General features: G+C 39.8%; 1 protein-coding gene across 1 annotated transcript in view; it reads left to right on the forward strand.

Annotated features, from left to right (window-relative positions):
• LOC147208555 (teneurin-3) overlaps positions 1-12,570 on the forward strand; it is a 230,472-nt gene that overhangs the window by 129,618 nt on the left and 88,284 nt on the right. The window contains exon 7 of the mRNA XM_086137267.1: positions 10,300-10,425. Coding sequence (XP_085993393.1) covers positions 10,300-10,425 — 126 coding nt within the window. The remainder of the gene's footprint in view (positions 1-10,299; positions 10,426-12,570) is intronic.

Here is a 12,570-nt window from a genome sequence, read left to right on the forward strand (position 1 = left end):
AGGTGGAGGGACAACTTGTGAGCTGGCACTTGAGCTGCATGGACACACACACACACACACACACACACACACACACACACACACACACACACACACACACACGAGTCTTTCATGGATGAGTTGAGTTGTAAGTCTAAAAAAATAGAGTCTGAATTGTCAGTCCCCATCTCTGGTCGACTGTAATGCTGGTGTTATCAATACTGTTAACTGAGAGATGCCAATGTGTAACAGTGTCGCATACATATGGCGTTAGAACAAAAATATACCACACATTGCGTGATATGTAATAAGGCTGTACAGAATTGATCTCTGAGCGATAATGATATATGTTGCCATAAAATTGTGGTAAACGTCATGATATCGAGAGCTTACACTCGATCCTGCCAATCAGTTTTTCGACCTGAGAAATACCAAATGTGCCTTATTTGTTCTGCCCAAGTTGTGTTTTATTTCCTGTTATTTTTAACTCCATTTCCACTTTGTGTTAACTGTCTTATAACTTGCATGGCCTCATTTAAATCTCCCTTTATCTGTCGTTGAGTAGATAAAATCTCTTTTGGCTAACGTTCACCTCCAGTTGTCCTTCCGGCATTGCCAGATGAACAAGTCACCTGTGTTGCTTCTGATAGTTTGTCACTGTCAATGAGACACCTGCGAGAGTCCCTGCCTGTTTTTGTTTTTATTTTTTCATTTTTTTATGGGGGGCGGGGGAGCAGGGCAAGGCGACAAAGGTAAAGTCAGGGAACCAGTTTGTTCCAATGTGTTTCTTTCACAAAATGAAACCATGCAAATAATGCTCATGATTTAAGATGATAATTAGCGTGCCGTAATTAGTGCATTTGAAATGAAATGGAAAATGGAAGCAGCAGACGACGACAACGCCTCCTTCCTTCCTTTTCAGTCTTAGCGAGAGAAACTTCACGACTCCATTATCTCCCGGTGGCATAAGACAATCTTTAGACATGTCATTCTGTGAAATGGAACACCACAGACAAGGCTGCCTCCCGAGAGCCAGTCTGGCGTCGCTGCTAATCTATATCTGTACACAGTTTTCTTTTTCCTCAAAATGTTTCTTTTTTGTTGTTGTTGAAAATTGCACACATAATATGACTCAGATGCATCTGTCTCACTTAGCCTCTGCTCATAACATCCTCCTGCTTTGATAGGAAGTGCCACTCGAACAACCATAACCCATTCTTCTCACAAACACAAAGCCTTCCCGGAGCTGACATATGGGAAAATGAATGAATGACTGACAAAACTATAGTTCAAACTATACACATGGACCTTCTCTTCAGAATCAGAATCATCTTTATTGGCCAAGTATGTAAAAACACACAAGGAATTTGTCTATGGTAGTACAGGCCACAACAGTATTATCAATAACAAGCAACTACGATAAACAAGGACATGACAAATAAGTATGGAAAGACATTCCGTAATGAAAGGGTACCGTTGTGCAGTAGTACCACCCAATGACAGCTGTGAGACAATATGCAAAGTATCGAGCAGAGATAAAGTGGTCACTGGTGGAATACAATACTATGACGGGTGTGCAGTTGGTGCAGGTAATCATTCCACCATTATGAAAGTGACCAGTAGCAGTATTTGTTGAACAATCGTACAGAAAGTCCTTGAGCGCTTGAAAAGTGTCTGGTGCTGTGGAATATAGATCAAGGACAAGTTTTCAAGTATGTGCAGAGCTGGGGCTAAAATGATTATTGCGGTAATACTGTTCCACAGGGGTATGTAAAAATTCAAAAAGCCATTTGACACATGGTTATATTAGTGATGGACTGTACTGTCGGCCATTTAATTGAACCCTCAGAAAAGCACAGGCCTTCCCTAAATTGTCCCAACGTAAAATAATGATTGTCAATGTCGCTGACCAGTCGAATACCAAACTCAAGGTGTGCGCCCTCTCCTGTCGGCCTCAGTAAAATGAATGATGTATTTTTCAGACCTCCCGTGGACTGACACGTGCCAAAACTCATGACTGACTATACCACAGGCCAAACTATACACATGGACGGACACTTCCCTTGGTTAATACAAAGTCAACTTAATGATCAACGAAGGTCCTATCGACCAACCCACATGCATGGACTTTCCCTTGGTTGAAACACAGTAACGTGAATGGCTGACTCTACTAGAGTCCATTTTTATAATTTTCACCCACTATTATTTTTATTTGTAGTCCAACCATTGGGCAAACACAGTAGACCTTTTGGCCAGCATGTTTTGCTTGCAGTCAAAGTCTCTGGGCTTGAATTTCAACTGGGGGACTTTCTGTGTGGAGTTTCCATCTGTTCAGCAGTCCCCTTGGGCAGCAAAGTAGCAAGACCTGAAATACGTGTGCCCTCTTCATACAATAAACTCTGGCTGACATGTGCATCCATCACATTCTACCTGACACAATTGCTGATTTTGATAAAGTGACCCGCAGTCACATCTCAGTTACACTAGTGGTTTTACGTTGATGCAGACGCCATCTGTTTGGGAAAGTACATCAGGAGTTTTCTTTGTAGGGAAGTTCAAAAATAGTTTGTCTTCTCTTTGGAAAAGCTCAATGTCAAAACTTGCCTTGTCTTGTGGAAAACAACACTTTTTGTGAAAGTTCTGCAGTTGGCAATTTTCTTGTGAGGAATGTTAAGTAACTGTGTCCTTTTGAAAGATTATATATTTTTTTTTCGTTTTATGAAAGTTCAACATTTGTCATTTTAGGAATGCACAACATCAATGGTTTGTCTTCTTTTTGGGAAAGGACAAGTTATTTTTTTTTCGGAAATTCCAACATAAAAAGTTTGTCTTCTTTTTGGGGAAATTGATGATTCAATCAAGTGCAACAGGCATGAATTGAATTGAACAGTCATAATTTAATACCGTGCAAAAACACTAATGGCAGTTTTTGACACTCGCTAGCCAGAGGCTGAGCTTCACAACATTTGTTTACATTGTCATACTTCTTTCCCCGATCTGATAAATCACAATCGGAACTTGGCACCCCTCTGGACCATATCAAAAGAATAAACACAAATCTGAAGACCAATCCACACACAATTAACAAGATCCAGTCATTCCTTCATCCATCCATTTTAAAACTGCTTTTCCTAAACAGGGTCGCGGGGGGTGCTGGAGCCTATCGCAACTGACTTTGGGCAGAAGTCACCCTCAACTGGTCGCCAGTCAGTCACAGGGCACATACAGAGACAAACAACCAATCGCACCAATACCCACACTTTCACTGAGGGGGAACCAAACCCACACTGGCTGCACACAAGTCAGGCGAGTGTACCAATACACCATAAGCGATTATGCTGTATATAGTCATGTACTTTAAAAAAAATAATAAAAAATACTAAACAAAAAAAACCCTCATATATATATATATATATATATATATATATATATATATATTAGACCGCTCATGTTTCTTTAATTTGTCATTTTGAATATGCGGTATAACTAAAGGTACATTTGCTTGGACAAATACAATTAACATCAACAAAAATAGCTCAGAAGAATTATTGTTTTTTCCTTGGTTTTCTTGATAGCAACCAAAAACACCTCAGATCTTACATCAATAGCTATGGCACGGTAGTGCTAAAAAAAGAAAACTTTTAGGTACTCCATGTTTTTTTTTCTTTTAGCCACATGATACACCTTAACTGTCACCAGGCATTAAAATGAACAATTGGCAAAAACAAGGTTGGTCCAATATTTTCCACGACTTTATGCAAAATGTGGCTTAATTTGGCTCAGTCCTTGAGACGCAGGATTTTGTCTTTCAGCTCCCACATTATACTGGGTGCCAAAGCTGATTTGTCACAATCCTTTTACAGTCTTGACCACAATATTAAACCATCTTCCCCTCCAAGGAATTCAGCCAGTGCACCGCATGGCTCTTCATTCAGCTTAGGGGAATCAAGGGGGCCTTGTAAGCAGGTGAAATATGGCCTAGCAAGGTGTGTCGACTATCTCCCAGCTGCTATATCATTGTGTCCAGAGCAAGCGTTTCCTGTCTGGGGAAGTGGTATTGTGCCACATCTGTATTTTTGCTCACGGCTCCTTTATTGGAGAAACACTTGCTGCTGTTATGAGCTAATATCATTAAATTCCGATGCTTATTCGTTTTATTTGGCTTTAACATGAGCTTGGGAACGACCTGATCCACTGTGGAGTCGTTTGTCCCCAATGATGTGTTTCCACCAAGCTGTACACTGATTAAATTTTCCATTTCAAGAAGGTAACAAAGTAATTAAGACAGCAATTTTACACCCTAACAGCGGGTGCAAGTGCTGCCCCTGCTGGGGTTCACATTGGGAACAGTAAGGGAAGAAAAGTGATTTATTTTCTTTGGAGAAAACAACATCAGATGACATTTAAAATGAAACACAAAAAATGGCTAGCAGCAAATTCTCCAAATATTTTCATGGACAATATCAAATTAACAAAATATTAGTTCTTAACATGTATCATTATTATTGTCAGAATAAATAATTCATTTTCAAGTAATTGCAATGTGAATTTTGTTTTGTCTTTTTGGGTAAGGGAAACAATTGTCTTATTTTTAGAAAAGTACAACATCCCTGTTTTGTGATGTCCAGTCTTTCAGTAAGTACAAGACACTCTAAATAGCTTTTCCTTTGGTAATGTGCAACATGAAAAGTTCTTCCATTGAGGAAAGGTGAACTAGAGTTTGTATTCTTTTTTAGGAAGTATCACTCAATAATTTCTTTCTTTTGGAGGGGGGGGGGCGTGCAGTATCAATCATTGGCTTCATTTTGGGAAAGTACAAAATCAATAGTTTGGCTTTTGATTTTAGGAAGACAACAAAACAATCTTGAACCAGTTGTAGTTTGAAATGAGTTTGACCTACTTCTCAAAAACCTGTCACAAGCCATGATGTCCATTGAGGCTAGTATGAAAACTTCAATATTTTCTTTGTAGGAAAGTGCAACACCAATAGTTGGTCATCATTTTAGGAAACGTACAACAGAGAAAAATGCCACCGACAGTTTCAATTGAGCTATCAAGGTTGACATAATGCCAGAAGCAGATTGTAAGCCATGAAGTCGTCTAGCCTGAAGTTGATATAACACCTTAGATAGTTTTCTTTTCTTTGATCCGAAGGGCCTACCGCCAGAGGCTGAACTGCACCGTGTTTGTTTATATATGTGTCTAGAGAGCAAAGTGGTGGCACTTCTGTCCCATAACATGCTTCCATCCCCATCCTAATGTCCACAAATGTGAGTAGAACTCCCGGCTCCACGGAGTTGCGCTTGGCACAAGCTGACTCCAGATGGGCTGCATCGCTCATTCTGCTATCATGAGCGATTATCATGGCGGTCTGCACCAAGTGTGACATGTGAATATTTTAATTTGTCTCCTCAAATTCGCTGGACTGTATAAAGAAGCATTACACTTTTTTTTTTAAACCTCACATGATTTTTTTTATTTTGGGATTAACCCCGAGCTTAAACTAACATGTTACAAATGTACAAATCCAACCTTTTCCCCAATTTACGGTCAGCAAAGGTTTTCCAGGGGGCACACTCTTATAACATAACAGATAAAAGGTCAGCTTTAAGTGGGAAAGGGGGATTTTTTTCACGGCAGCCATAAATATTCATTGCGACGGGCCAAGGTTGCCAGAATAATTTATGGAAATGACAGGATATTCGCAAGGTAAGTGGAAAACAGGCCCCGGGTGGAATAAAAGCGCCTAAGGGGGGAGAATTGTATTTCAGATCCAATTGGCACAAACATTGGATAGTGATACATTGAGCGTACTAACCTGTGAATCAAAATCAGATCGTATTTGGATGACCTGATTTGTGAGACCAAGCTAAAATGTTTCTATGTAGACAAGTGAACGCGAATGGCAGCAGCAATAGTCAGCGGCATTAAACTGCATGTAGTAAAATACTATGCATGTAAAATGAATAGTCTCTATAATCTGTTCAGAATCGAATGAACAAAAATCAACATGGTACCAACAATGCGATGTTCGCAACACATGCAGCAACATAAGCATTTGAGAATTAACCATCCATCCATTATCCGATCCATCATGAGGGTCGCGGGCATTCTGCAGCCTATTTCAGCTGTCTACGGGGAGTAGGCGGGGGATACCCTGAACCGGTTGGCAGCCAATCGCAGGGCACACAGGGACGAACAACCATCCACGCTCCAACTCACACAGAGGCACAATTTAGAGTGTTCCATCAACCTGCCATGCATGTTTTTGGAATGTCGGAGGAAACCGGAGTACCCGGAGAAAACCCGTGCAAGTACAGGGAGAACCTGCAAACTCCACACAGGAAGGCTGGAACCGGAATTGAACCCTGCACCGCTGCACTGTGAGGCTGACATGCTAACCAATCGACCACCGACCGGGCCGCCATTTGAGAATTAAATGAACAGAAGTGCAATGACCAGTGCCAAATAGATACTCTATGTATACAGAGGTGAATGTGAACAGCCGCAAGAATATGGTTCACGAACGAACTGTGCATGTATCATTAACTGAACTATATCAGGGGTCGGCAGCCCACAGCTCCAAAGCCGTATGCGGCTCTTTGATCCTTCTGCCGTAGCTCCCAGTGACTGGGAAATAAGCAATTAGTGTTTAATTGTTTTTATTTTAGTTCATTCATTTTTCAATGTAATTCTTATTTTGACAATAACAGCGCTCTTGGAACATGAAGCCAAAAGGATTTTATTTACTTGTTAATTATTTTGTCGCTCAAAATATGCATCACAGGTGGAGACTACTGGCGCAAACTGCCAATAGGTTAAACCATGAAAATCTAAGGGGGGAAAAAAGTTTCAAAAGAAAACAGAACATTGAATGCTATGCCCTACATGAATTTTATTCAAAATAAACATCACTCGTGCAACCTCACAGATGGCAGCTTACAATCTTGTGAGTGTGAAGTTGAATCTTACAGCACCGACTTGCCGTAGTGCCAACAGAAGCACAAATCACATGAACCGGATAAAACCAGATAAGTACCAAAATATACGACCAAATATTCAACCAAATATGTAAGTATACCACACATAGATCCTTCATGTGCAAAAATGAATGTGAACTGCAGCAATAGTCAGTAGCATTAGACTATGTGCACGTATTTTAAAAGTGATCCATATCCAACATTTCTTAACAAAGCATCGATTGATAGACTTTCCCTAGCCGTTTTCACTCTCTGGTCTGACGCGCCCTACATTTGATATCCTCTGCGCCTCCCCGCACATCCCCCCACCCCCTCCACTCTTCCACCTCTCAAGTTGTTCACTGCAAGCCGATATCCTTCTACCGAGGCGTCTGGGAGAAAAAGAAAGAAAGAAAATAAAAAGGGAAAACTTTTAAACTTTTTTCCCCGGACATCAAATATCCCGAGAATCAAGATGCTTCCTCAGCATTTTCTCATCGGCTAGTTGTCTTTGAAGGAGGAGACTGGTCCCTCTCTTTCTCTTTTTCTCTTTGCCATGAATATACCTAGTTTTTCCTCCCCCGAAATAAGAAGGAAGGCTCTTCTATTGCACGGGAACAATAACGAGCATGCCATGAAAGCTAGACTGTGTTTTTATTATGTAACACCTACCCCCGCCGCAGTCATCTTCCACACTTTCTTTAAAAACTGCCGTCGCATTCTCAATGAGGACCAGTTTCTTTGCTACACCGAAGCCAGAGACTCAAGGAATGTTCGGGTACCTCATTCACAATCACCATCATTGGCATACCAGGCCTGGAGCTGGCGAGGCCACACTGCCTTTCTCCCAGTACGGAAATGTCTTAGCAAACCCATGGGTAAAGGAACGACATGGCAAACCCGTAAGAGGTGAATGATGTTTATAATTAAAGAATGTGAGTTTTTTTGTTTATTTTCATTTGCAATATTTTGTTCTAATATTATTTCTTATTCCACACAGAAACCCTTCCTCATTTGCATTGTGATCACCAATAAAAGGAGAGGGCAAGATGTTTTTTTTTTTTTTTGTGGTGCTTTATCCACTTATCGCTTATAGCAATGCTACTTCCTATTTACATTCTTTCGATCAATGGCAAAATGGAGCAATGTTGGGTTGTTGGTTGCATTTTGGCACTCTTGGAATGTGTGCTCATTCAAACCGTTTGGTGTTTTTGTTTGTTTATTTGGTTGGTTGTTTTTTTTTGTTGTTGTTGTTTTTGTAGCAACATCTTGGATAGTTGTGAAACCTACAGTGTCAATTCAGAGCAAGAAGAGAGGCATAAAAGGTCCTCTACCTGTTGGCCCTTTAATGCCATTTTAAATAAAATTTTAGCACTAAGGTACTAGATTATGATTATTTAGTATAATTGAGTACTTTGGTGATTAACTATGCGGTGTTAAATTTTGGTTTCTATCCGTTTTAATTTTAAATAAGAGTGGCAGACAAACAGCCTATTTTTTTTTTCTCAAACTGGGAGAGAGAGAGAGATTCCTCTTCACGTTTCCTCAAAGTGATGTTATCTACACTCTCCAATTTTTCTGTATATTGAGAGATTGAGCAGAGGCACGATGGATTACTGTACAAAGTCTGCTTTTATATGTTGAAATTAAAGCGTGTAGGAGGGGAACACTATTAAAAAAGAATCTGATGGTATCTCTGAATTGCACTTTTTCACCTAATGCTGAAAGTTCTGCAACATACTACCCACGAGAAACAGGGATCTACCTATTTTATTTGCTGATCGCAAAACCTACCCCCTGTTTACATTCTTGTGACCATTTCGAGAAGAGCGCGATATCACGTGGCTTCGTTACATTTTGATATGCTTAGAACACAAACCGAATTGTTTACAAAACCAACCAAATTTGAATGACTGAAAGCCAACTACAGGTGTGGAAATCACCCCAAACCAAATGTTTTATTTAAAAGGAAACATTAAAATCCTGACTGCCGGTGCCTTTGGGGCTCTGAGAAAACCATCGCTGTGTTAATGTGGCGACACTGCCATGCCAACAGCGAGGAAATGTGCTAACGCAACAGGAGTCTTGCATGCCTTGATTGAAACGACCGCTATCAGTGTCGCCTCGCCGCGAATACACGGATGCACAAACAATGTAAAATGAATTACCATCTTTCCAAAGAGCCGTTTTGCCTGCATCATGAAGGGGCAAAAACTCTTATACTCTGTATTATGATATTAAGAAGATAATTATAGTAAGTACCGGTAGCAAATACTTAGGGAGTACTAAGTTGAAGTACTAATTTGACTCCTTTAAGCCAAAATAAGAAAGTTCACTTTGAAATGTACTTTAGTACAAAAGTAGAAATTCATTTTTTTCAACAACAATATTTGTTTTGTTTTTTTTAAATTATTATCTTGATAACTGGCCATGACAAAAACAAAATGAAAAAAGCAAGCACTGAGCTAAGCTAACATTGACTCAGGCTTTTATGCTACCAAAAGAAGTTCTTGTGTTTTTGATGACATTGTGAATTGACAATCAAAAGATGTAAAATTGGCAGACCATAACAAATGAAATATGATACCTTACCATTATGGGGTGTTTTTTTTTCTTTTCAGAAGAGAGAGAATTTTTGAAAACCAGAAGCTTTTTTTTTTAAAGCCGGAATGAGATAATGTAATCACCAGAGCAGTTCATGTAGCCGAAAATATCTTGCGCCCCAAATATTTTGCCATTGTTGTTAATGCTCTCTGGTTCAGGTCAAGTCAATTTTATATATTCACTTCACATGGCGATCGGGTCAAGAAGACTCTTCATACATCAAAGAAAACCACCTAAAACAGTTGAGATGTCGCAACCGAGGAAGGAAAAAACTCCCTCAAAGAAAGAAAGTTCAAACAGAACCCAGGGGCTCTGGGGTGACCGACCGTCTGACTTGGCAAATTGGGTTAGCATGGAGAGATGTAGTGGACAATGACGGACGGGAGAGAAAAAGAAATAGATGACAGAGAGTTGGAGCGACTGAAGAAAGGACGAGATACCGATGGAGCTCGAAAACCAGAAATACAGTCGTCCCATGATGACTTCAACAATTATTATTCTCCATGTCATCATCCGCAGAAAAAATATACCAAGCATATTTTGAAAAACTAAGTAATCAAAAGAACAGCTTTTCAAACTTGCGAGGTAAAACATCTTTTGAAAAAAAAATACATATAAATACATATATAAATCCTCAAGTTCAGAACACATAACTGAAAATAAATGTACTCAGCTATAGAAACAGGTGCTTTATTTGTCGGATTTTTATTTTAATTTGCTTCTGCACGCCCACGTGGCTTTTCTGTGTACTTCACAGCCATGCATCTTTTCGGCCTCAACTGGCAGCTGCAGGAGTTGGACAGCCAGCCAGCATTTGAAAATGGCGGAGTCGGAAAGGCTGGTCCCACGCCGTCCAGCGCCGTCACGGCGCTCGCCGCCGACGGTGAGGAAATCTCACTGTGATTGCCTTTTCTTTTATGCATGGATGTTAGAACGTGAGTTATCGTCCATATTACCAACATCAGGCGACAACTCCTTCATTTGCCACTTTTCCCCTATTGATTAATAATTAATTTCTCATTATGCTCTGTGGCATCTACATTAGGCAAGCTGTTACAATCTAATACGATCCAATACGAGAGTAACTACCGTAAACCTATAGTTTAAAAAAAAAACAAAAGTGGAATTGAAGCCCTCCCAAAGTCATATGAATAGGTTAAACCATAAATATACCACAAACTACAAGGCCAAAACACTGTCATTTTCAAACTCATCTTATATGACCCTTAAAAACAAAGGGCTTACAGACTCTTCAATTTAAGAAACACACCCAAAGCGTGCATGCCCATGGGAGTATGTAGAACCAAAAATACCAAAATAAAATAAAACAAATGAATGTCATAAAAATGAAAATTTTAAAAAAGAATATAAAACATATTTCAAAAATTAAATACAAAAATAAGGTGAATGAAAAAAAATCTATCTACTGTATGTACCTGTCAAAAATACAAAATTAATACAAAAATAAAAAAAACATGATTAAAAAAATTCCAAGTAAGTAGAAAAAGAAATGTTGGCAATAAATGCAAAAATAAATATGTAAATAAAATTGCATCACAATAAAAATGCCAAAAAAAATGCTCTGCTCTCATATTTATTTATTTCATGCTCCAGACAATGTCAGCATGAAATGCAGAAGGAAATGTTAAACAAATCAGGGGACGGTCCTCAGTGTTGAACTCTTGGTTAATCAACATGTGAGCGCTTGCAAGAGCAAGAACAAGAACGTGTGAATGCAGAAATTGACAAGGGACGCCTACCTCCCGCCTCAGCAAGAGCAAGTATCCAGGGAGCAAGGTAGACAAACGTTTAACGCGGTAATAATTTCTGCCTTTCCCGTTCGCGGGCCCGGTAGTTGGGGACCACCACTTCTTGGAGGCATTTCAGAAAAAGCAGAAGCATTTTTTTTTGGGCGCGAAAAAAAGTGCAAAGTCAGGATACAGTCTTCAGAATAGAACTCATCCATCCATTCATTACATATCTGACCCGGTTACATTTTGAAATACTCTCAAGATGTTGTTCACCCTACAATTCCCTCCAGAGTGGCTGCTTCTGGCCAAAACGTCAAATGTTCAACATCTGGTATGGGGCTTTGTGTGGCCTGTTGTCAAAGACATGTCTGCCCAATTTCTAGCCGATCACAATTAAACTGGTTTGGGGGGATTTTTTTTCTTTGTTTTAACTTTTCACTGAGTATTGTTGGGGGGATGTGTTGTAGACCCTTCGTATACATTCATTTTCTTCTTTGATTTACATGCGGCAGCATTCTTCTGAAACAGTTTAGTGTTTGGTCCTCTTTGCGTTCTGAATATTATCCCACTTTCACACCGGCTGATTACGATGTGTTAACATTCTATATTCATCGTCAAGTAGAAGGTTCATTTTGCTTCACCTGTAACACTTAACAACTCCGAACAAAAAACTTTAACAGCAATGCAGCGTTGAGGACATGCAAAACAATGCGTAACACTGGCTCACTGAACCCTGGCTACTTCTATATCCTCATCAACGCTGTTAATAAATACGACGTGGAGCAGCTTGTGGGCTCTTTAAAGGCCGATCAATAGCTCGCCGTTATTCTCCCTGGAGGTTACGCTTGGCTCCCGCTCTCGCCTCTGACTGGAGTTAAAGTGACAGCCAATGGCCTCATTAAATGCAAACACTGAAGCAAGGCAGTAGTAGTGTCTGGGTGAAAACACACACACACACACACACACACACACACACACACACACACACACACACACACACACACACACACACACACACACACACACACACACACACACAAGGAATTACAGTGTCCACCTACATTAAAGTATGTTATGCTCAAAATGTAACCAGTATATTACAATTGTTAAGTGAAAGTGCCATTTAAAGCAGAATTGGACTATTATGAAGCAATACAGCAAGGGTAGTTGCCTGGAGAACACACACACACACACAACCAACATAATGGCATGTCCATACCTCATTGTATACTTGAAATAACAAGACTATTCGTGGGAAATGTAGAGAAACAGCAAGA

This window comes from Hippocampus guttulatus, chromosome 2 (assembly GCF_054856545.1).
Source record: "Hippocampus guttulatus isolate MCC_2025c chromosome 2, RoL_Hgut_1.0, whole genome shotgun sequence".
Taxonomy (NCBI): Eukaryota; Metazoa; Chordata; class Actinopteri; order Syngnathiformes; family Syngnathidae; genus Hippocampus; species Hippocampus guttulatus.